The following is a 19,964-nucleotide window of genomic DNA, read 5'->3' as shown; positions in this document are numbered from 1 at the left end:
GTGATGTAGTTTATAGTCTAGTGATGAAGTGGATTGAAGAGATTATAAGTCAATGAGATCAAGTGGGAAACGTTTTGCTCAATGACGAGAAAATACATTCAACAAGACATCAATGAAAAAGGGCTGTTTCTATATACTAAAAAGGGAGCGGAGTGATACCATAATCTACGGAGTAAAGATGGGAGGTAATATGGGGTGGAATAGCAGAGGAAGACGGAGATAGATGAGGGACACGGAGATGAAGGAAAAGTATTGCAAGGCGAGGAAATAGCGATAAGGTAGGAAAGGAGAACAGACGATGCCGTAGCGGAATTAGTGAAGCGGAGACGAGAACGGGTAGGTGGAGTACAACTTCGGCGTACAACTCTTGAGGAACCTGTCTATAGGTACCTGTGATCCTGAAAAAACTGCAGTTTCCACGCAGATCAGTAATGTGGTCTATACAATGCTTGACCAAACCAAACCTCCTCCTCACGTTTCCAATGGACGCGGTGGATGGGATATCTCACACTGGAAATTTGGAATGCGATTTTGTGAGATCGATGGGTCAGCACTAGATGCGGGCCCAATTTCTGAGTGCAAGATCGACTTGAATCATGACTATGGGGATAAGGAAATTGAGAACCGCTTGAGACATAATAAACCTGTGAATGTTCACACCATGACCTTCAAGATTGCCTATGAAGTGCCAGCAGCTTCTCCATATCAGTAGACAGAGTATTGAACTCAAAGATTGTAAACCACAACCATGTGGGCAGACTTTCATATATGATGTATCTGTTATGTGACCTGCAAAAGCTGTGACACTTCAAAGTATCACAGGGGTTAGTGTGACCAATCAAAGATCTGTGCCACTTTGTGACCTTCTCCTGTGACACTTTGAAGGGTCATAGGCTCCTCACCAACAAGCATTGATTCAAACAATAACACCCTTTTGTAACAGAATGTCAGAAGCTGTGTGAGGGTATGTTACTGACATGACCACGTGCGTTGAATTTGCTAGTTCGGGGAATATCTAGTCACCTCCATTACCCGCCTGTCAAGAACTATGTCGTGACACCCCAATTAGCCCACCAGCAACAACCCTCCGTTGACCATCAAACCCCTATCACACCTCAACCTCACTCTACACGTAACTGAGGACATCTGAGACCAACTATGGTGAAGTACAGCGTGACAATAAGGTGTACGGGCATCTGGAGCATAGTGTTACGGGGTAACAACGAATCGAGACAACTCTAATGAGTTCGACGGATTAGGATGGAGGAAAGCGGGAGTTGGAGGCAGTGCTGCATTAGGTAGGGACGGGTTTTCCCTTTTTGAGATTTCCCCACTGGGTTTGCTCAAAAGTGGTTTTTCACCTGTCCGAGTATGTACATAGACGCTTGCAGTAGGACAGGAGTAAGACACGGATACCTGTAGACAGTATATAGCACAATCAGCAAAGTACCAACTTTGCTGATTCTTCAATATCATTCTTTGGCTACATCAATTGCAGAGGAGACACGATCCATCACATAGCACCAGAGACACATAGATTTCTACGAGACTTCCATCGAGTTCGACCCAACCTGCGACCTAGTCATCGTGTTTCCAGTACCGTTACACATAGGGACGGCAAAGTGCGGCGAAGGTAGGCGGAGTTAGGTGGACTAGGGACAACGGGAGCTGTCACGACCTTGCAACCTCAGTCATGACATCGGGTTATAACCAGATCACAATCATAGGGCTGATTGTGATATTGTGCCTTTGAGCGCAGTGGCTTACAATGTCACATGCATGGCCAATGTATGGCCTGGTGCTGGTTAGCCAGGTCGTAACAGGAACAGAAGTACGGCGAAGTTAGACAGAGTTAGGTGTATTAAGGACAATGGGAGCAGAAGTGCGGCAATGTTAGGCGGAGTTAGTCAAAGGGGGAAAAGGATCGCCGGGGACTCGGGGAAGTTGGACAAAGTGCGTTGAAGTATGTCTAAGCGCGAGAGGGTTGGATGAACATCTAGGAGGAGTGGATAGTATTAGCTGAGAAGATCGCTGGGGTTCTTCAGCGATCCTTGATTGTTGTCAGTAGTGAAAGATTGATAGAGATAGCTACATTCAAATCGAGATACATCGCCATCAGTGAAAACCCTAGTTTGAGTAACTATGTTGAAGTACGCCATAGTTACACTCCTTTCGACGTCTGCGCCCTTCTGTTTGGGTGAGACATTGACTCTGAAGTGTCAAGTTAGCCGAATTTTGTCGACCATCGGTCCGTTAGAGAGAGGTTATTCGATGGCCGTGACACCGCCACCGTTAAACACTACCAGCCACCCTTATCTACATTAGACTCTCATTCCTTGTACAGTCGCTGTCAAAAGTTTCCGTACACCGATCATCGGAGACACCTCAACCACCCGGTTTCGTCCTCGACCCCTGTCACATCCCCCGTTCCTATGACCCCTATGCTACGTGCTGATGCATGCATTGCTGAATAATGATAGTCATGACCGAGGTGGAGGTGTATGCAAGATTTGGAAGCATGAAAGTGCATAAGAAGGGTACTAGAGGGTTTCCTCTCCACCCATCTTCCTCACCATGGTCACTATCCCTCGAACCCCTTCCAAACGTGGTACTGTCATTGGTTTTCACAAAGCTGGCCTCACACTTGGTCAGATTGCTCGCAAGCTAGGCTGGCCTCGATCTACCGTCCAATATACAGTCGAAAGATACAAACAATACGACACTGCCTACGATCGCCCACGCCCAGGACGCCCTTCCAAGATGGAAAGAACTACTCGTCGAATTATCCGTGATATCACCCATCATCCCCAAGTTCCCTTCGGCTCTATTGCCTCCACATACAACCTCAGTGAACCCACCATCCGCCGCATTGCAGCCAGACATGGTCTCCACCGCCGAGTCATGCGCCGTACCCCTTTCTTACGCCCACAAGCAATCAAAAAGCGGATCAATTGGGCAAAGGATAATGTAGGACAGGATTGGAGCCGAGTTATCTTCACAGATGAGATGTCTTTGGAGTTGGGACTTGCAAGGCGTGCTTATACAACTCGAGGAGGTGGACAGGCGTTTGATTTGAAACATCTTCAACCAACATTTCGATCTGGGAGGAAGTCTATCATGGTAGGGGGTGCTATGGCACATAATCATAAATTCCCTCTCATTCTTCTTCCTCCTGGAGGACTCAATGCCGCTCGCTATTCCGAGATTGTCTTACCAAAGCTGAAGGAGTATGAAGAGATATTGTCTGCAGAGATTGACCGAATGGTGAGTTCATGACAAGAGACAAGACAAAATTCCGCTGATTCTCTCCAGGTCCTAGTAGTTGAAGACAACGCTCCATGCCACAAAGCAAAACACAGTCAGCAAAAGCGTGATACACTTGGTCTCCATTCACTTATCCACCCTCCCTCATCTCCGGATGTTAATCCTATCGAGAATCTCTGGTCAATGGTGAAGTACAAGGTTAGCAAGCGCCTTCCAAGAGCGACAAACGTGGAGCAGTTGTTTGAACATTGTGTGGCGGAGTGGGAAGCTATAGACATGGATATTGTCAACAAGGTGGTGGCTAGCATGCCAAGGAGGGTTGAGGCTGTCAAGCATGCTAAGGGGTACGCTATCAAGTACTAAGATGGGCTGTAGACATGATTGAACTAGCCAAAATGCATCTAAATGTCTATAGAAGAAGTGGTGAGTAACCGATGATCGATGCGCGCGGATTGTACGGAGACTTTTGACAGCGACTGTACATAAAGTAGTGCATAGCTTAGATCAACTTTGACAAATGTATCTTGTCTGTCTCAACATACAAGTTCTCATATACATTTGCCAAACTTGACATTTACTCCTTGAACTACTTGCTTCAATCCTCATATCATCTCGCAACTACTTCAAGTCCCTACAAGTAGCTTTATTGCCATCGACGCAGATCCTTTGACTTTCAGTTTGGGCTTGACAAAGGCCTTGTCTCCGGAGGATATGAAGCCGTCATGATAGACACCCCTCACTCACCCCTCTCCAAAGTCTTGGATAGAAAGCAACATCCTACGACGGGCCAAAGAATGAGACACATGGAACACTCACTTCCTTGACATGTGTTGGTATTGTCGACTCCACGTTCGACGTCTTTACGTCTCCACGTTCTAAGTTTCTCTCACCTTCTCATCTTCTCACCTTCTCACCTTCTCACCTTCTCACTTTCCCACCTTCCCACCTTCCCACCTTCCCACCTTCCCACCTTCCCACCTTCCCACCTTCCCACCTTCCCACCTTCCCACCTTCCCACCTTCCCACCTTCCCACCTTCCCACCTTCCCACCCTCCCATCGGGCTCCAGAGTCCCTGGCAATGAATTTTGATAATCCGGGCCGTGCCGACCATGTCATTCGGTTTGATAATAGAGTATAGAACCTTTGAATAATGTATCTGCTGACTACGTTCACGGTCTCCATGGCTATGCTCCCGTCAACCCTGAACGCCTAAACCCGTCTGTGGCAGTCATATGCATTGACAGAAGGAGAGTGCTACCCCATTTTACTAGTGCTCACGGCGACTATCAAGCTCACTATCATATAATGACACAATTTGTGTCATTTTTCAGAAACGTGGAAGCGATCATCGCCTTGAGATTGTGAGAAGGAAGCAGCGCCTCAAGCTCGTGGGAAGAAATCATCGTCTTGTGATCGCGGGAAGGATCATCGCCTCGAAAGCGTGGGAAGAATCATCGAATCTTTTGTTCGAGAGTTTGTGGGCAACTCGGGTCTTCTTATACTTGGAGGATATAAGAGCCATTTGTGATCAATGATATCCTCACTTACACATCGCTACTTCGGTTGAATATGTCATACCCATACCCTCATAGTAGTGGAGTAAACCGCGTCCGCAGCAACCAGGGTAAACTGTATTATGTTACCGCAACTACTAGAAACAGCACCGAACATCTTTCCATCATGCCATTCACCGTTTACCCTTCTGTTGCTGTTGCAAGCGTTTATCCGCCACGAAACACAGAATTCACCCTATGTCAAGATCGGACTTTCCACAACGCTAACAACCCCACAACTCCATCTTTGGTCAGCACATCTACCTCTTACCGGGATCCATCACTCCAAGTTCCAGCATGGCTTAACATTGTTGCCGGCAAAATGCCTGACACTGTAGTCAATGGAACGTTTCACCCTGGACCTATCATTTATGGGGGTGACGTGGCCAAATTCCTATATGCACAGGCATCACTTTCAATTCTAACTCAGGTAGAGTCATGGGGCAAGCAAAGGATTGAGGAGCTGTCACGAGGTATCATTGAGCATCATCTGGATCTGACACTTCTCAGACTCCAAGTTCATGATGGGATAGACACAGCTTTGGGTGCGATCTTCAAAGAGAGTCCAGGCAGCCACGGAAGCCTGTGGGGTACGACTGCCTCCGGACACGCGTGCTGGCAGTTTGAAACAGCCTCCACTAATGTCCTAAGGAGAAGAGAATTCAATACACAAGGACATGTGACTGATGCTTTCTTTGAGGTAGTATGTTCACTCAATTGGACAACTCCACTTGAACTGGGCTCAATCAATGACATCATAAGGGACACGCCAAGCCACAATGCAGTTCATGAAATTTCTCCACAATATCCTGCAGTCCCAGGGACAGCACTCTTTCCACGCCTTCATACACCCTCTAATGGTGGGAGGAGGAGGAGCACTGGCTCCTCCCGGGCTAATCCACAGACCGCTGTTGCTCCTGACGAGGGTTTAAGAGGACGTGCCAGGTCCAACTCTGGACCGGATAGTTCCCGCTCACGACAGTCGTCGGCTTACAGAACCCGGCCTTCAGAGTTGCCCGTTTTCGAATATCATTCACCTTACAATGGATTCCAGCGGTTCATGGTTACTACAAGAACCGAAGATCCGTGGGTGGTAAGATATGGTAACAGTAGGAGCAATCCGCTCAGTTCGATAATCGTGCGCGGGGGGACCAAACCCTTCCCAGGTCACTCCATGTCCTATGACTTCAATGGCGAGGTCTTGTTAAAAGTTGTAACACAGCTTTTCGTTGCTTCCATTGAAGCACAGAGGAAACATCACCTTTCGTTTACCCGACCTGAAGATAGTAACCGCATTCAAAGGTTGAATTCCGTTTACCGGACTGACCGCGACATGATCAAATGGATCGATACTAACGCATCTGTAATGCTGACATTTTTCTTCACCAATATGAAACCCATGCACCCATGGTCTCAGACCGACAAGTACGGAATAATGGACTGGGAGATTCGCAAGGCATCATGTTTCTTAGAGGTGAAAGAAATTAATGAGTATAGGCAACCTATCGTCCCGCAGTATAGCTTACATCTCCGTCTCAATGACAGGTCCATCATTATCACAAGATAAGAAACCAGGACACACAATTGGGTGGTACTTGACATGAAAGATGGCAGAGAACACATTGTGATTCAGTCTGATATACTCATCAGTACAGTTTTGTAGACAGTGGCATGTAAAAATGAATGTTAGTATTTGTTATTATCTTGATCAAATCTAACAGTAATGGTTGGGTCCTGTTTTAAACAAATGTAGGCTGATTGATCACTGAAAGGCTCCTTGGTCTTATTGAGTCTTTGAAAGGCTGGTAGTAGATGATACGCTTTCAATTATCTGAATTGACATATTTCACGGATACATCAACTACATTGAGTGCCACGGCACTCCACCATATCAACATTGTCCCATCATTTTCATCAACCCCATGTGGTCACATGTCTGATACGATGGCTTACCCTACTGAACCGTGAATCAAACTGAGCCTCCACATGAGAAAATAAAAGAGAATCATTATTTCTACTTTGATTGTTTATTTGCAATGAAGGTTGTCTTTGAAGAAGAGGAAGGTTGTCTTCTTCCTTCACCTCCAATTGACTTCAACACTTTTGCCTGACTTCTGAATCCTGCTTACTTCCTTTGACTTCGCCTCCTCGTAGTAGTTGTGATTGTCCTGTGCATAGTACAACATGGTGCGGAGTATTGTTTCATCTTGCAAACATCATCACATCCAACAAAACAACTCAGCCTGGTCAAGAGATGACATCCGCAGCCTGAGACTCTTCTTGTCATGATCTTACAGCAAGTTGTTGATCATGAAGTGTCCTGTAAAACGGTCGATATCAACTCCCCTAGTGGAAGCACATCATGTTATACTTGCAAGTACTGACTGGGACACTGTCATGAACATGACTGCCACCTTGGTTTCAGGCGATCAAGGATCATGGAGTGATGGTCAAGGATATCCTGAGCATAGTCAGCAGATACATCATTCAAAGCTATCAGTTACTTCTTTGAAGAATGTATCTTCTTCTGTCTGAGCTACAAAGATTGTCTAACCCAGTCAGTAGCAAGGTCTTGTCTCTGAAGGCTCTAGAGTCGTTTCGATTGACACCTCTCACTCTCTCCCCTCTCTGAAGTTTCAGAGAGAAAGCAACATCCTACGACGGGCCGAAGAATGATACACGCACGGAACACTCACTTTCTCGACACCTGTTGGTATTGTCGACTCCACTTTCGACGTCTCCACGTCCCCACTTCCCCACCTTCTCACCTTCCCACCTCCCCATCGGGCTCAAGGGTCTCCGGCGATACAAATAGACAACCGGGGCTGTGTTTCTTCCTGACCTCTATCACGCACCCTTGTTCCACACATATTGGTCCGACTCTCTCCGTTTCCCCCACTGCCTTTCTCCTTAGTCTTTCTAGAGGACTAAAACTTTCAACTCGGATAGTGTTATAACCCCGAGTTTTTCTCACACTACCCTGAGAGGTAGACACATACATAAATACATGGCTTTCCCTACCCCTTTTCTCCATTTCCTAAATTCACCCGCATACGTCTTTTTCCACTTTGTCTCAATATCAGCACCCAAGATTTGCAATAATGAACCCTCCACCCTATACACAAGATGCAAACAATCACAGTGGCTCTTACGGGGGTCGCTCCACCCCTCACCCTCGTCCCCGTGGCCTCCCTGGACCTCTTCTGTTCAGGGGAGCTGCCCCCGCCGCTGTCCAGTCTGTTGTCCCACCTGCTACACTGGTAGCAACTTCGATAATTGGAGGAGATCCTTTTATGGTTCCAGATCATTATCATACGTCCAATAGATCTGATACTCACCACTATGGGCCAAACACATTTACGGCAATACAGGAAGGTCCCTGGCACCATGCACCAACTGGACCGACCAACAATTCCTTCCACCCAATACCAGCTGGTCACATGGAGGGATGGAACAGGGTAGGAGAAAATGCAATGTTGATGGGAAGTCATGTACCAAGCTCTATTCCATTTGGATCGGTGCCCTCATCACAGAGGCGTCAAGCTCCGACGCTGTCAAGCTCCCACCAAAATTTTGCTCCATCTGGAGTGATTTTGCAAAATCCACAACCTCACTCAGGAAGTTCAAGCACTCAGCGTTTCTATCCCTCTCTTCACCATGGTGTCAGCCAGCTCTTGGCCCGACGTCCAACCACTCACACTGGTCAGCCTGTGTTCAGCGCTCAAGATTTATCAAACTTCACGATTGATCAGCTTTCCAATTTCATAGACGCTCACTCTGATGGTTGGATGAGAGAACGTCGGGCGTCAATCGGGTCTCAACCCCATTTGCATTTTCGTGATTTTCAAGAGATTGATCAGAGCCTTCGAGAGAAGTTATCCACTGCGCTGAGTAACATGTTTTTGGAACAGCCTTTCCTTCCTCTGGCCTATCGGACAACTCATGGACAGGTCGCATGGAACATTGATGGAGGCGGTGTCAGCATGAATAGAGAGACAGATCAGTCTGGGAATTCTGTGTTTGTGGTGAAGTGTTGGCTTGCGAATGGGAGGGACAATCCTGGTAGGACTCACCTAGTTTATCATGAAATTATCCCTGATGGTCCTCTGTATGGTGGTTGACCACAGTATGTACTGTACAAGGAAGTTTTCTTATATAGATACTTGCTGTATGCAGGCACCATTCTTCAGACAGTGTGATCACTTGAAGCTGACATGAAGACCAGATTGGCAAGGGATCACTCTGACTGAGAAATCGTTCCACTTTTAGGTACACACAGGATAAAAATATGCCCATGCCAGTTAGAAGGGAGCAGAGTTTCAGAGACACAAGGTAGCCAGGGGAAGGTAGGGCCACCGCATCTTACTGCAAAGATGACTCAGAGTTGTTGGAAGACGATACTGACTAGGGCTCGGACATTCTTTGTACTTCAGACAGAGGTGGAATAAAGAACTGACAGCTCTAAAGTATTTATTGGTTTTACAATCAGGGTTGGTGCATGTCATCACTCCCAGCTCCACAGGTCTCACACCATACTGTGCGTGACAGTTGCAGATATCCGTGACAGTTCCCTTGTTAGCCAGAAAGTAATGAAGTGGAAGGATGCATGACAAACAGAGCAAAAACAAAAAGAGACACACACTGTACAAAACCCTCTCTCAACACTAATCCTCCCTCCTCACATGTCTCTCCTTTTCCCTTTCCCTATCACCCGCCGCTTTCCTATCCTCTTCCATCTCCTTCAACTCTTCTTCCAAACCCATCTCCTCTCCTGGATCTTCAAACGTATCATTCTTCCTCTCCAACAACGGTCTGATGAGTCTTTCAAAGTAAGGATGTTCTTTAGGTAACGGATTGGACGATTGGACTTGAGCGAAATACGATTCGTACACTGATCCATCCCATTTACCCAGGGGGGAATTGATGATGTGGTCTGAAAGGGCGAAAGCGTCGACGAGAGGGATGGCGAACGATCGGACTTGAAGGCAGAGTTCGTCCACGGCGGAGGTGAGGGCGTCGACTTGGTTGGGAGTAAAGTATCCGTCTGATATGAGCAAGAGCGAATAACAGGGGGCAGTTTATTCTCTGAGATAGTCCATCGCGATGACTATTGTATGTCACAAGGACAGCTGACGTGCATTATTGAAGAGAGAGAGAACAGCAAGGTGAAGAGAAAACTAGGAGGAAGGATAGTGAAGATCGTGCGGGATTGCCAGAGAAGAGCTCTGACTTAGATGGGGCATCAGGAAAGTGGAGACAGGGAGCAGGACCGGGACGACAATGACTTCAACTAAACTCACACTTCAAGAAATACCCCTGCTGCTCTTCCGTGATCCACAGTCCATACAACCTGCAAACCGTCCTCAAAGCTTCCGCCTCGGGTCCCGATTCCATCTCCTCCACGGCCTCACGGAACATACTATAAATGTACCCATAAGTATGTATCTTGGCAGCGATGAACCTACTCTGAGAACAACGCTCCATCGCTTCGTCTTTTGTTTTGCCGGATTTGAGATGAGATACATATTCCTCTGCTGCCTTTTTGACAACGTTGGCGGCGACGCATGACCAGCCGCGTTGTAGATCAGAGAGAGAGAGGGAGGAGTCGGATTTCAAGCTGAGGACGTTTGGCGTGGAAAGATAGGCGACACCGGGGGCGAGACGTTTACCTTTGATGGCGCCTGGAGTGAGCACGGACCCGATAGAAGGTCTACTCATCCTGCTTGGGCAAGGCAGTATTCAGCCAGGTCACATGTGGATTGGGAGTGCGTTGATTGATTAAGCAGGGAGAACCACCATCGACAAAGGCCGTTCATCCACAGCTCATCTAATCAAGATGGAAATGTGATGGGGAGAAGGGGTACGAAAAGATACGACAGGATACGACGGGATACGACGGGATACGACGAGATACGACGAGATACGACGAGATACGACCAAGTACGACCAAGTACGACCAAGTACGACCAAGTACGACCAAGTACGACCAAGTACGACCAAGTACGACCAAGTACGACCAAGTACGACCAAGTACGACGAGATACGACGGGATACGACGAGACACGACGAGATGCGACCAAGTACGACGGGATACGACCAAGTACGACGAGATACAACGAAGTACGACAGGATACGACGAGATATGACGGGATACGACGAGATACGACGAGATACGACGAGATACGACGAGATACGACGAGACACGACGGGATACGACGGGATACGACGAGAAAAGGCAAATTTCGCACTCACCACCCCAAGCACCAACAAGTGAACGTCCAGCTTGTAAACTCAAAATTGTGTTATCTCCCTCCCATGTGCTCGACGTCAGCTCGCCAGAATCCAGCATGTCTCGGAAGCTTACCACTGTACCGTCAGCTTTTACTCAGACATCGTAATTGTGTATCTGGAGCTCTCATACGGAGTGGAGGTCTGGAAGTGGAACGAGCAGGAAGCAACTTTCCTCAGGTTGCAGGTGGGTGGGGAATGAAGAGGACGATGATAAATGACCGTCGAGACGCCTGCCATGAAAGCAAGAGAGAAGGAAAGTCAGAAGTACGAAAGAGCAGGGAGAAGATATGGAGAAGGGGTAGGTAGTAGAAAGAGTAGAGATAAGGAGGGGTAGCGGGAAGGACAAGAATAAACAAGGGGAAGGGCGGAGATTTGAAAAGATGAACCCACTTGGACAGCAAAATCCGCATACATCAGTGGAAAGTTAGAGTACGAAGAGTACCCATGTCCACCACAAGACTGTCTGCTCTTGTCAATCGTGTCAAGACATGCCCATGTGCAGAACGCCCGAGAGTCAGCTTCAGACGCAGTCACGACGATTCAACTGACCTTGAGACCGGCCGAAGTAGCGTGAGTTTCCTTGAGCTTGTCCAAGATGTCCGTCAAATTGGGCTGTTGTCAGTACGATATTGACTCGTCTTGCTTGACTCACATCAGATGGGTCCATCGTGTCTAACGCGATTGTCATGTCCTATCGCGTCAGGACAATCGTGTCATAGTAGAATATACATACCTCGTACATCTTTTGTAGCTTGAGAGCAGTAAAGCCTATGGCAATGGCTTGAGCGACCAACGGCTGCGCATGAGTTCACCGACATGAGCTTGGGACACGACTCACCATCAAGCGACGTTGGTGAATGGGATAATCGAGAATCTGAGTCTCGAGCTGCAGTTGGTCAACTGATATCCCTTTCCCTACCTGAAACGTAGCTTACCTCGCTTTTACCCGTCTTGAACTGTCTTCTGACTGCGGCGTATCTCACAGCGACTGTTAGTGCCTATAGATCAGTGGATGTCAGCTGGATTGGAGAGGAAACCTACCTTTTTCGCAGAGTTACTAGAATCCGCCACCATCGAGGTTCTTCCCCCGAGCAGCGCGCCGTAGGTGAGTTGCGCGAGAGGCTGAGTGTCAGTTGAGCATCGGAGTCATGACACGACTCGCCGGTTCCGTCACAACACCCTCTCTTGAGACCTGGGTATGCTTCATGAGCATGTGAGCACGGGGAACCCGAACATATGTAAACTGAGGGTAAGCTACTGTATACCCAGATGAGCTTACTTGTATGTAACCATTGTCAATACCGTCACGACCCATTTTCTTCCCAATGTCTCCTATCGTGACTCCGGGCATGAGGGTGAATGTCCTGTGAGTCAGTTGATGCCGTCCTGCCTGATCGAGTCTCTATATTCTAACAGAGTTCAGAGAACGGACCAATCGTTTTCCGGAGTATCTCTCGATTACTCTCTCGGAATGTCTCTCAATGGCTTCCGACTCGGTAGGACATGGAGGGATATCAAGAGCGGGTGACATGCGATCGTGTGACCAAATCTGCGACTCACTTCTGATCTCTCAACTGAGTGACAAACGTCTTCACCCCATGCTTCTTCCCATCAATAATCATCTGAGCGAATACAGCTGCGTGCGTGGCAGTACTGGCGGCTCCTCCGATCCACCACTTGGTAGCGCCCAGATGTGGTGTATGTATGACAAACTCGTCCGTGGTGTGATCAAATGTGGCCGTGGTTTCCAGACCGGCAACATTGGACCCGTGGGCAAGTTCGGTCATGGCAAAGCATCCTATGACGCCGTTGAGACCGAGGACACCGCGATCGATCCAGTAGCCTAGAGGTGAGTATAGTCATTCATGTGGTCGACGCTGACTGTCGGGCGGAAAGACCACTTCCAGCGGGATTAGGGCTGCCATCGGGTATCTCTGGACATACAGCAATAAACCCGAGAGTAATGGGTTGGGAAGTGAGACCAAGAGGGGAGGAAAATGATATTTCACATACTCAGCTGATTTGGAGTAGCTCCACTACGCAAAGCACCCAAGAACAGGCCATAACTGACTCCGAACCTGGTCCAAAAGGATGGATCGGCAATACCAATCAGCTGCAAGGTCAGCTTGTCGTTACTAAGCTTAGCTGTGCACCCACCTGCATTCGTAGGCTGAATGTTTCGAGTGATTCCGTGGTGACAAAGTAGACCATGGATGCGAACTGCCAGTGAGCGACGTATAGGACATCGGTTTTGACAAACCTTTTCCATGGTCCGTTCACGTAGTTCATCTTTTGATAAATCGTGAATGTCACTGAGTTTGAATGCTGGATGTCGAGCGAACTGAGATTAGCGCAGTGTTTCGGCCGACCAAAATCGAGACCTCCACCGTAGAGATGGAGCTTGGGGTGACAAGACAGACATTATGCCAACGTTGTGTGACTCATTCGCTCGATGCCTGACTGATGTAGAAACAAGCCGACCGGATCACCGATAGCAAGCGACAAAAGACTCATGAGCTGCAAAGGCGCGGACGACGTATGGGACGAGTTGATACAGAACGAAAGAGATGAGCAGCTTATGAAGACAGAGAGAAAGATAAGGTTGGAGAACCCACCTCGGCCATAAACTTTTCTTTCAACACCAAAGCTTTTTCCGAACCATGCATGAGTACGCTCAACTTGCGAACGTTAAAAGGTGGATGGGCACGTTCCTAAAGATCAACTTTATACCAAACTCATAGCAATATAGCTTGAAGAAACGTTGTGTGCTTCAGTCTTCGGATCCTCGAGGCGATCGATTCGAGACACGAGTGTTCCAGCTATGATAGTTTGAGAGAATCGCCCGAATGGAAAAGACAGTATCTCGGGAGATCGATCCGTCCCATGTGTGGTTGAGCATGGTAGTTGAAGTGAACCAACTGAGTGGGTGAAGTGGTAGTTGGTATTTCCAGCAATCGATATTCCTAGAGCTCTAAAGTCTTGAGGATATTGACTATGCGTCTGAACGACTCAATTAGAGAAGAGATAAGAGGTCGAGAGAGAAGTTTGAAAGAAGAATAGATGAAGAAAAGAGAGAAAGAGGTTGGAGAATGTGAAAGAGGGAAGAAAGATTGACGAACCATAGTCAAAGTCTCAACCTGTTCGTCAGTCCTCAATCCATTTCCTTTCCCACCCGACTCATCATACAAATCTCCAAGTGGAATTTACGATGATGAGTACATCTCCTCCATCGGTGTGAGGATGGAAGGGAGAAGATCGGAGTGATATCTCTTTACGCTGATCATGAAACGTCCGACGACACAAATGGTGAGAAGAATACCACAGAATACCAAATTCAAGGTATACAAGAGACCACAATAAACACCAAGAGAAGCCTCGAGTATGTAGATACTGTGAGGCAAGTGGTAGATCTATTGGAGGAAATTGGGAAGAGAAGAGAAGAGAGAACAAAGTGTTGGAAGAGGAAGAGAAGGTAGGACATACGGTAGTAGGTTTCGGTCTAGGGAAAGCCATCTTTACTGAAGGTGTGTGATGTATAGCTCTATGTAATCTAAGATATACTACACTAGCTCTACTGTGTACAGGGTATGTGATATGTGTGAGATCTACTTATAGGTAGAAAGATGTAAAGTGTAAAGTAGAAAGTAGAAAGAAAGAAAGAAAGAAAGAGACAGTAAGATCGGGGGGAGAATCGAGAAAATCCCGGTAAAAGTTGATAACCGGTCTCACCCAACAACGCACCATCCACAATCTTCATCCACTACGAGTAGAGTACCATACTAGTATCAATCACCTGGGGGGTGTGCTCTGGTAGCTGGTAGCTGGTACAAATGGTCACCTTGTGAGGGAGAGCCAGGGAGATAAAGTGGAAGATAAATAGATGAACACGGATGAAGAAACAGAAAGTAAATAGAAAGAGATAACATGCATCCTATCACCCCTTCAAAACTAACTCATCACACTCCCATCCGACCCATCCCCTTCCTCCTCTTTCCCATATCTCAAAGGAGAAGATCCTAAAGATTTCCTACCACCTTGTACATCTTCCAAACCTTTCCTTCTAACCCTCCTACCTAGTGGAGAAACATCTTCTTCTGCGGGTCTTTTCCTACCTCTTGGTGAACCTGATAAAGCCGCTACTAGAGATAACGTTTCTTCATCTTGTCCATTACGTATCCTCGTTTCTTCATCCATCTCCCCATCTCCTCCCTTCTCTTCTCCTACCGACTTTTTAGATGATCCATTGAGAGTATTATTGATCGAACCAGATTCACCCTCTTTACTTCTTTTTGACCGTTCATCGATTGATATTGACCCTTCAACCGTTTGACCGGATGTGGAATTACTTTCTTGAGTTATTAAACCACCAAAGGATGAATCTCCCCCATTCCCCATACCTATACCCAGCGGCAAAGAAGTAGAAGAAGAAGAAACAACTCCCAAACCCAAAGTCATCGGCATGGAAGAAGAAACAACTCCCAAACCCAAAGTCATCGGCATGGAAGAAGAACCACCTCCCAAACCCAAAGTCATCGCCATCGAAGAACCACCACCAACACCCGGACCAACCCTAGTGACCAAAAAAGGATGATATTTCAATTTCTCAAATTTCAACCTAACATAACCTCTCTGATCATGTTTCTTCAAAACCGCATCAACGTATCCTTCATCCCAAGTGATTTTATATCTTCCAGAAAGTGGTAAAACGGGTTTATCGTTCTGTTCGTTATTGGAAACTTTACGACGTGAGAGATTAGGTCTGTTACGTCCTTTTGGTCTGGGTCGATTACGTGAACGAGAGTTTGAATTGTGATTCGAGTCGAAGTGAGATATAGGGGTAGGTGGAGGTATGGAGATCATTGATTCTGATTGAAGAATTGAATAAATATCTTCTAATGTCATACTTGTTGCTGAAGATATTTCTATTCGAGTCAGCAATAGTGAAAAAAAATAAAAACGACCCCAAAGAAAGAAAGGAAAACAAAAAGGGTATCTCAAGGTGATGGTTGAGAATCCTCACTAACCTTCCATTGTGACATTATCCTTTTCAGAAACATTACTCAAATATTCAAATACTTTCAATGTCCAATAACGTTGATAAGCTACTTGACCTAATCCACTTAAAGGTTTTTCAGGTGATCCCACACGTCCTTCTTTCTTTGATAATAGATAACCTTGGGGTTAGTGACGTTTTCTTCTACACGAACTAGAATGCGTTTTCAGGCGATAGATATGTCGGGTCGACTACTCGATAAAATGTCACCGGTTCTCTCAACCGAGATCTCAACCGACCGAGAGGAAAAGAGGTGACTACCTCTGTGATCTATCGATTTCCCACGGATAACCAAAATTTCATCTCGGTGATATACTGCCAGAAGAAGAAGTATAAAAGCAATACAACATGTTCAGTCGATGAAAGACGAAGAAGTTAAAACTGATATATCATGTAGGACAGTTAGAATGGAGTAGAATAGCACAGAATAGAAGAGAAGAGAAGAGAAGAGAAGAGAAGAGAAGAGAAGAGAAGAGAAAAAACCCGATAAACTCACTAAAATCAATCAACATCTGTCCCCAACCTTTCCTCTGTCTAACAGGTAAAGTCATTATACAACTAACGTTATTCTCCAAACTTCTCTTTTCTTTACTGAAATAACCTAAAAACCTAGCTCCGATTTCATCGACTTCAGTAGCTACGTAGAATAAAAAAGGTTCAACGTCGTAATATAAAGTTTTATGATCTAAAAACATTTTCGCCAATAGACATAAGTTTTGACAATAGATTTTGTTTTTTCTACCGTCTACTTCGAAGATTGATAAATTACCATCTCGATAGATTTCGTCTCCTGGTGGGTGACGGGTTTTGCATTTCATCTGTTGTGTTAGTTTCATCTATCCATTTCAAAATCTGAGGGAGGTTGATCTATCCATTTCGAAATTTGAGGAAGCTTGATCCATCCATTTCAAAATCCGAGGAATGTAATCAGAGTTACACGAGTGAAGGTGGGGATGGGGATGGGGATGGGGATGGGGATGAAGGGGGGATGAGGATCAAGCGGAGAAGGGAAGGCATGGGTGGGGTGACGAAATGAACAAAGTCATCCCGATGGAGAGCTACTTGGGGTGGAGACGGAGTGGGGAAGGATAAGCAAACTATCAAACAGAGGGTGTGTTTGTAGGAGTGAGGGGTAAGGTGCGGTTAAATATCTGGACGATTGAGATCATATACTAGTAGAGACAAATTCGGATGTTTGAAGTGAACAGTGTAGGAAGAAAAAAAAAAGCTCAACCAACCTTATGACGCCCCGCAACAAAACCACTCTTCATATACCTCAGACAAAATTCACATAACCATAATCTTCCCTCTGGAGAATTCTGATATTCTTCAGGATAAGGAGCAGAATACCAAGTATCAATATCGAATTCTCCAAATCTAATCTTTTTGATTTTATGTGAACTAGTATTGCTCATTGGTAATCTAGGTGTAGATACTCCATCTTCATCATCTTCCATTCTGGTTTTAGGATGATTCGTCAAAAGATGATTTCTTAATGATCTTGAATTGATAGGTGCCGGTGAACTTTCTATGGATGTTGAACGATTATGTGTGATGTTAGGAAGATGAAGTGGTGAATTGTTAGAATGAGGATGAGATGGTGAATGTGAGGGATTGATACCGAGTTTTAATTCTGCTAATTTCAATGTTTTATCGAAATCTTCTTTATCTTTTAAAAGTATTGAAGTGTTCGTTTGATCAGCTTCTTCTCCAGTGATAACACCACCATATGGAATTTCTTCTTCACTTTCAATCTCTACGGTCACACCTCGTTTTTCGTTTGAACCAGGAGCAGAAGAAGCAAAATGTTGATCCTGTCTTGATCTTCGATCTCGATTTCTAGGGACGGTGAATTTGACGAATAAAGAAGGTCCTTCTTCTTCTGATGAATCTGTATCGATTTTGGCTTTTCCTTTACGATTCCGATTACGAGTTTGTGTTTGCGATTGAGATTGGGACTGGGATTGGGATTGAGATCGAGGATGAGATCTTGATTGAGGCTGTGAATGAGATCTGGAATTAGAATGAGATTGTGATGGTGGACGAGATTGTGATTGTTTTGTACGATGTCGAGATGAAGCATTATATGAGGGTTCATCAATAATTTCTCCTTCTCCGTCAGAAGCGATTTGAGGGTCATATCTTGCACGACGAGGGGTAGGAGTTTCGATTGGAGGAGGATGAAGTTTGCCTTTTCCTTTGTGGCCATGTTGTTTTGAGGATTGTGAAGTGGAAGGTGGGATTGAAGTAGATGGTTCTGGCGAAGGGGAAGAACGACATGGATCGCAATACCATCGACCTGAGGTTAGTTCAAGAACATCGGTGTCTCATTGGCTCTACGAGTTATGACAGTAGTTGGCGTCGAATCACAGTCGCGATGCACCTTGTAGACGATTGAAATAGTGTGATGTTCAAGGTGGAGCTCGCATGTCACTCAGGTGTGACAAGAGGGTGACGAACGAAGTGGAACGACGTGGAGTAAGGAGGTAAGATAGACCTGGCCAGTGGAGAAGTATCATTGCTTACCTTCCGGTGGATTTGGGAATGGTCTGGTGCATCAGCCGTGGTACACAAGAAGGCTGGTCTTGTTGGGGAAGCTTCTCCCCAGAGAGGAGATGAGACAGATGAGGCAAAGACGAGACAGGGAGAAGGATGCGGATGGGGGGGAAAGTTGCAGAGAGGGAAGAAGATATATAGAGGGAAGAAGACGCAGGAGGAAGATTGACCCGAGAAGAGTGGATGAAGCTCACGGATCAAGACAGTAACAATGATAACCTTTATCACAACCATCACAGAAAAGTAATTTTCCCTGTTTTTCATCAGCCCTAACTCTCGTCCACTCGTACACTCGTCTTTGTCAACCCCCCCTACCGTACAATAACCTCTGAATCATATCGCTTCTCACCCCGAAAGGTGTAAACGTCAAACTCACCTCATCACCCTTCTCCTGACAAACCTCACAAGGTTTACAATCCACACAACACCAATCATATTGAAAAACTTTCTTCAATATCCTAGGTCTTTTCATCTTTAAACATTTCGTATGACCTGATCTTCCACATCGAAAACAAGATAATAACCTTCCTCTAGTTTTTGAGAATTCTGTAGTTTGAAAAGTTTCACAAAAAGAACACCAAGGTTCTGCTGGTACTTTTTTCAATTTCCCTTTACCCTCTAACGTTTTACCTTTTCCTTTTCCTTTCCCTTGTAACGTGGAAGATCCATTCATCTCCATTTTAGTTTTAGCTCGTATAGTATTTGATCGTTTTATAGGTGTTTGTTCATCATCGTATATCTCTCCATATTCTATTTCACCGGTGGAACTGTAAGTTTGATCTCTGGAAAGTCTTGAAGGGACATTTTTATGAGAGATTGGTGTGTTGGAAGATTTAGCTCTGGAGGAAGGGGGGCGTCTCCCTTGAGAAACGTTAGAAGGTGTGGGGGAACCGTTAGATGTCAAAGATGATATGAGTGAAGCTTGAGGTGGTGGTACAAGTGTAGATTTATGACCGTTCTGATTATCAGTGTTCGAATCAATGATGACAAGAGTCAACGTTAAGAGGGACAAAAGTGAGAGGATGGAAGTTTGAGGATGAACTGACAGTGAGAGCTTCAACATATAAACCATCATCCACTTCTCCTTCAGCATCCTCGTCTTCTTCCCAATCTACATCCTGGTCCTCCTGATTGTCCATGGCGAGAAGAGCGGGGTCGATAGGTATTTCCTCCGTACACGGTAGCAGGTTGGCTGATGGATTCTCGGACTTGGCTCATTCGTTCGTGATGACTCGTTCGTGTCGTT

The 19,964-nt window shown here is 46.0% G+C and overlaps 6 protein-coding genes across 6 annotated transcripts; 4 read left to right on the top strand and 2 right to left on the bottom strand.

Moving 5' to 3' along the window:
• Positions 1-2,574: 2,574 nt before the first annotated feature.
• On the top strand, positions 2,575-3,627 carry TREMEDRAFT_66355 (uncharacterized protein; the record flags this gene model as incomplete). The annotated part of the gene is made up of 2 exons (XM_007008413.1): positions 2,575-3,264; positions 3,364-3,627. The coding sequence occupies 2 exons, from the start codon at positions 2,575-2,577 to the stop codon at positions 3,625-3,627; spliced, it is 954 nt and encodes a 317-aa protein (XP_007008475.1).
• Positions 3,628-4,185: 558 nt separating this feature from the next.
• TREMEDRAFT_36090 (uncharacterized protein) lies at positions 4,186-4,347 on the top strand (the record flags this gene model as incomplete). Its single annotated transcript, XM_007008382.1, has 1 exon — positions 4,186-4,347. A coding segment is annotated over one exon (162 nt), but the record flags the coding sequence as incomplete, so codon positions are not given.
• A 487-nt stretch (positions 4,348-4,834) lies between these two features.
• On the top strand, positions 4,835-6,385 carry TREMEDRAFT_66354 (uncharacterized protein; the record flags this gene model as incomplete). Its single annotated transcript, XM_007008412.1, has 1 exon — positions 4,835-6,385. The coding sequence occupies one exon, from the start codon at positions 4,835-4,837 to the stop codon at positions 6,383-6,385; it is 1,551 nt and encodes a 516-aa protein (XP_007008474.1).
• A 1,559-nt stretch (positions 6,386-7,944) lies between these two features.
• Positions 7,945-8,939, top strand: TREMEDRAFT_66353 (uncharacterized protein; the record flags this gene model as incomplete). Its single annotated transcript, XM_007008411.1, has 2 exons — positions 7,945-8,053; positions 8,083-8,939. The coding sequence occupies 2 exons, from the start codon at positions 7,945-7,947 to the stop codon at positions 8,937-8,939; spliced, it is 966 nt and encodes a 321-aa protein (XP_007008473.1).
• Positions 8,940-9,482: 543 nt separating this feature from the next.
• On the bottom strand, positions 9,483-14,622 carry TREMEDRAFT_70504 (uncharacterized protein; the record flags this gene model as incomplete). The annotated part of the gene is made up of 20 exons (XM_007008410.1): positions 9,483-9,862; positions 10,119-10,499; positions 11,071-11,138; positions 11,183-11,184; positions 11,500-11,627; positions 11,655-11,694; positions 11,762-11,800; positions 11,843-11,905; positions 11,948-11,995; positions 12,045-12,107; positions 12,151-12,231; positions 12,272-12,352; positions 12,389-12,473; positions 12,670-12,952; positions 13,123-13,222; positions 13,267-13,329; positions 13,370-13,450; positions 13,725-13,820; positions 14,229-14,246; positions 14,593-14,622. The coding sequence occupies 20 exons, from the start codon at positions 14,620-14,622 to the stop codon at positions 9,483-9,485; spliced, it is 2,130 nt and encodes a 709-aa protein (XP_007008472.1).
• A 1,506-nt stretch (positions 14,623-16,128) lies between these two features.
• TREMEDRAFT_36119 (uncharacterized protein) lies at positions 16,129-17,619 on the bottom strand (the record flags this gene model as incomplete). Its single annotated transcript, XM_007008383.1, has 3 exons — positions 16,129-16,283; positions 16,659-16,980; positions 17,401-17,619. The coding sequence occupies 3 exons, from the start codon at positions 17,617-17,619 to the stop codon at positions 16,129-16,131; spliced, it is 696 nt and encodes a 231-aa protein (XP_007008445.1).
• Positions 17,620-19,964: the final 2,345 nt, after the last annotated feature.

The sequence above is a fragment of the Tremella mesenterica genome, assembly GCF_000271645.1.
Source record: "Tremella mesenterica DSM 1558 unplaced genomic scaffold TREMEscaffold_21, whole genome shotgun sequence".
Taxonomy (NCBI): domain Eukaryota; kingdom Fungi; phylum Basidiomycota; class Tremellomycetes; order Tremellales; family Tremellaceae; genus Tremella; species Tremella mesenterica.
The sequence above is the reverse complement of the archived record's forward strand: the minus strand, read 5'-3'. Positions and strand labels throughout refer to the sequence as shown.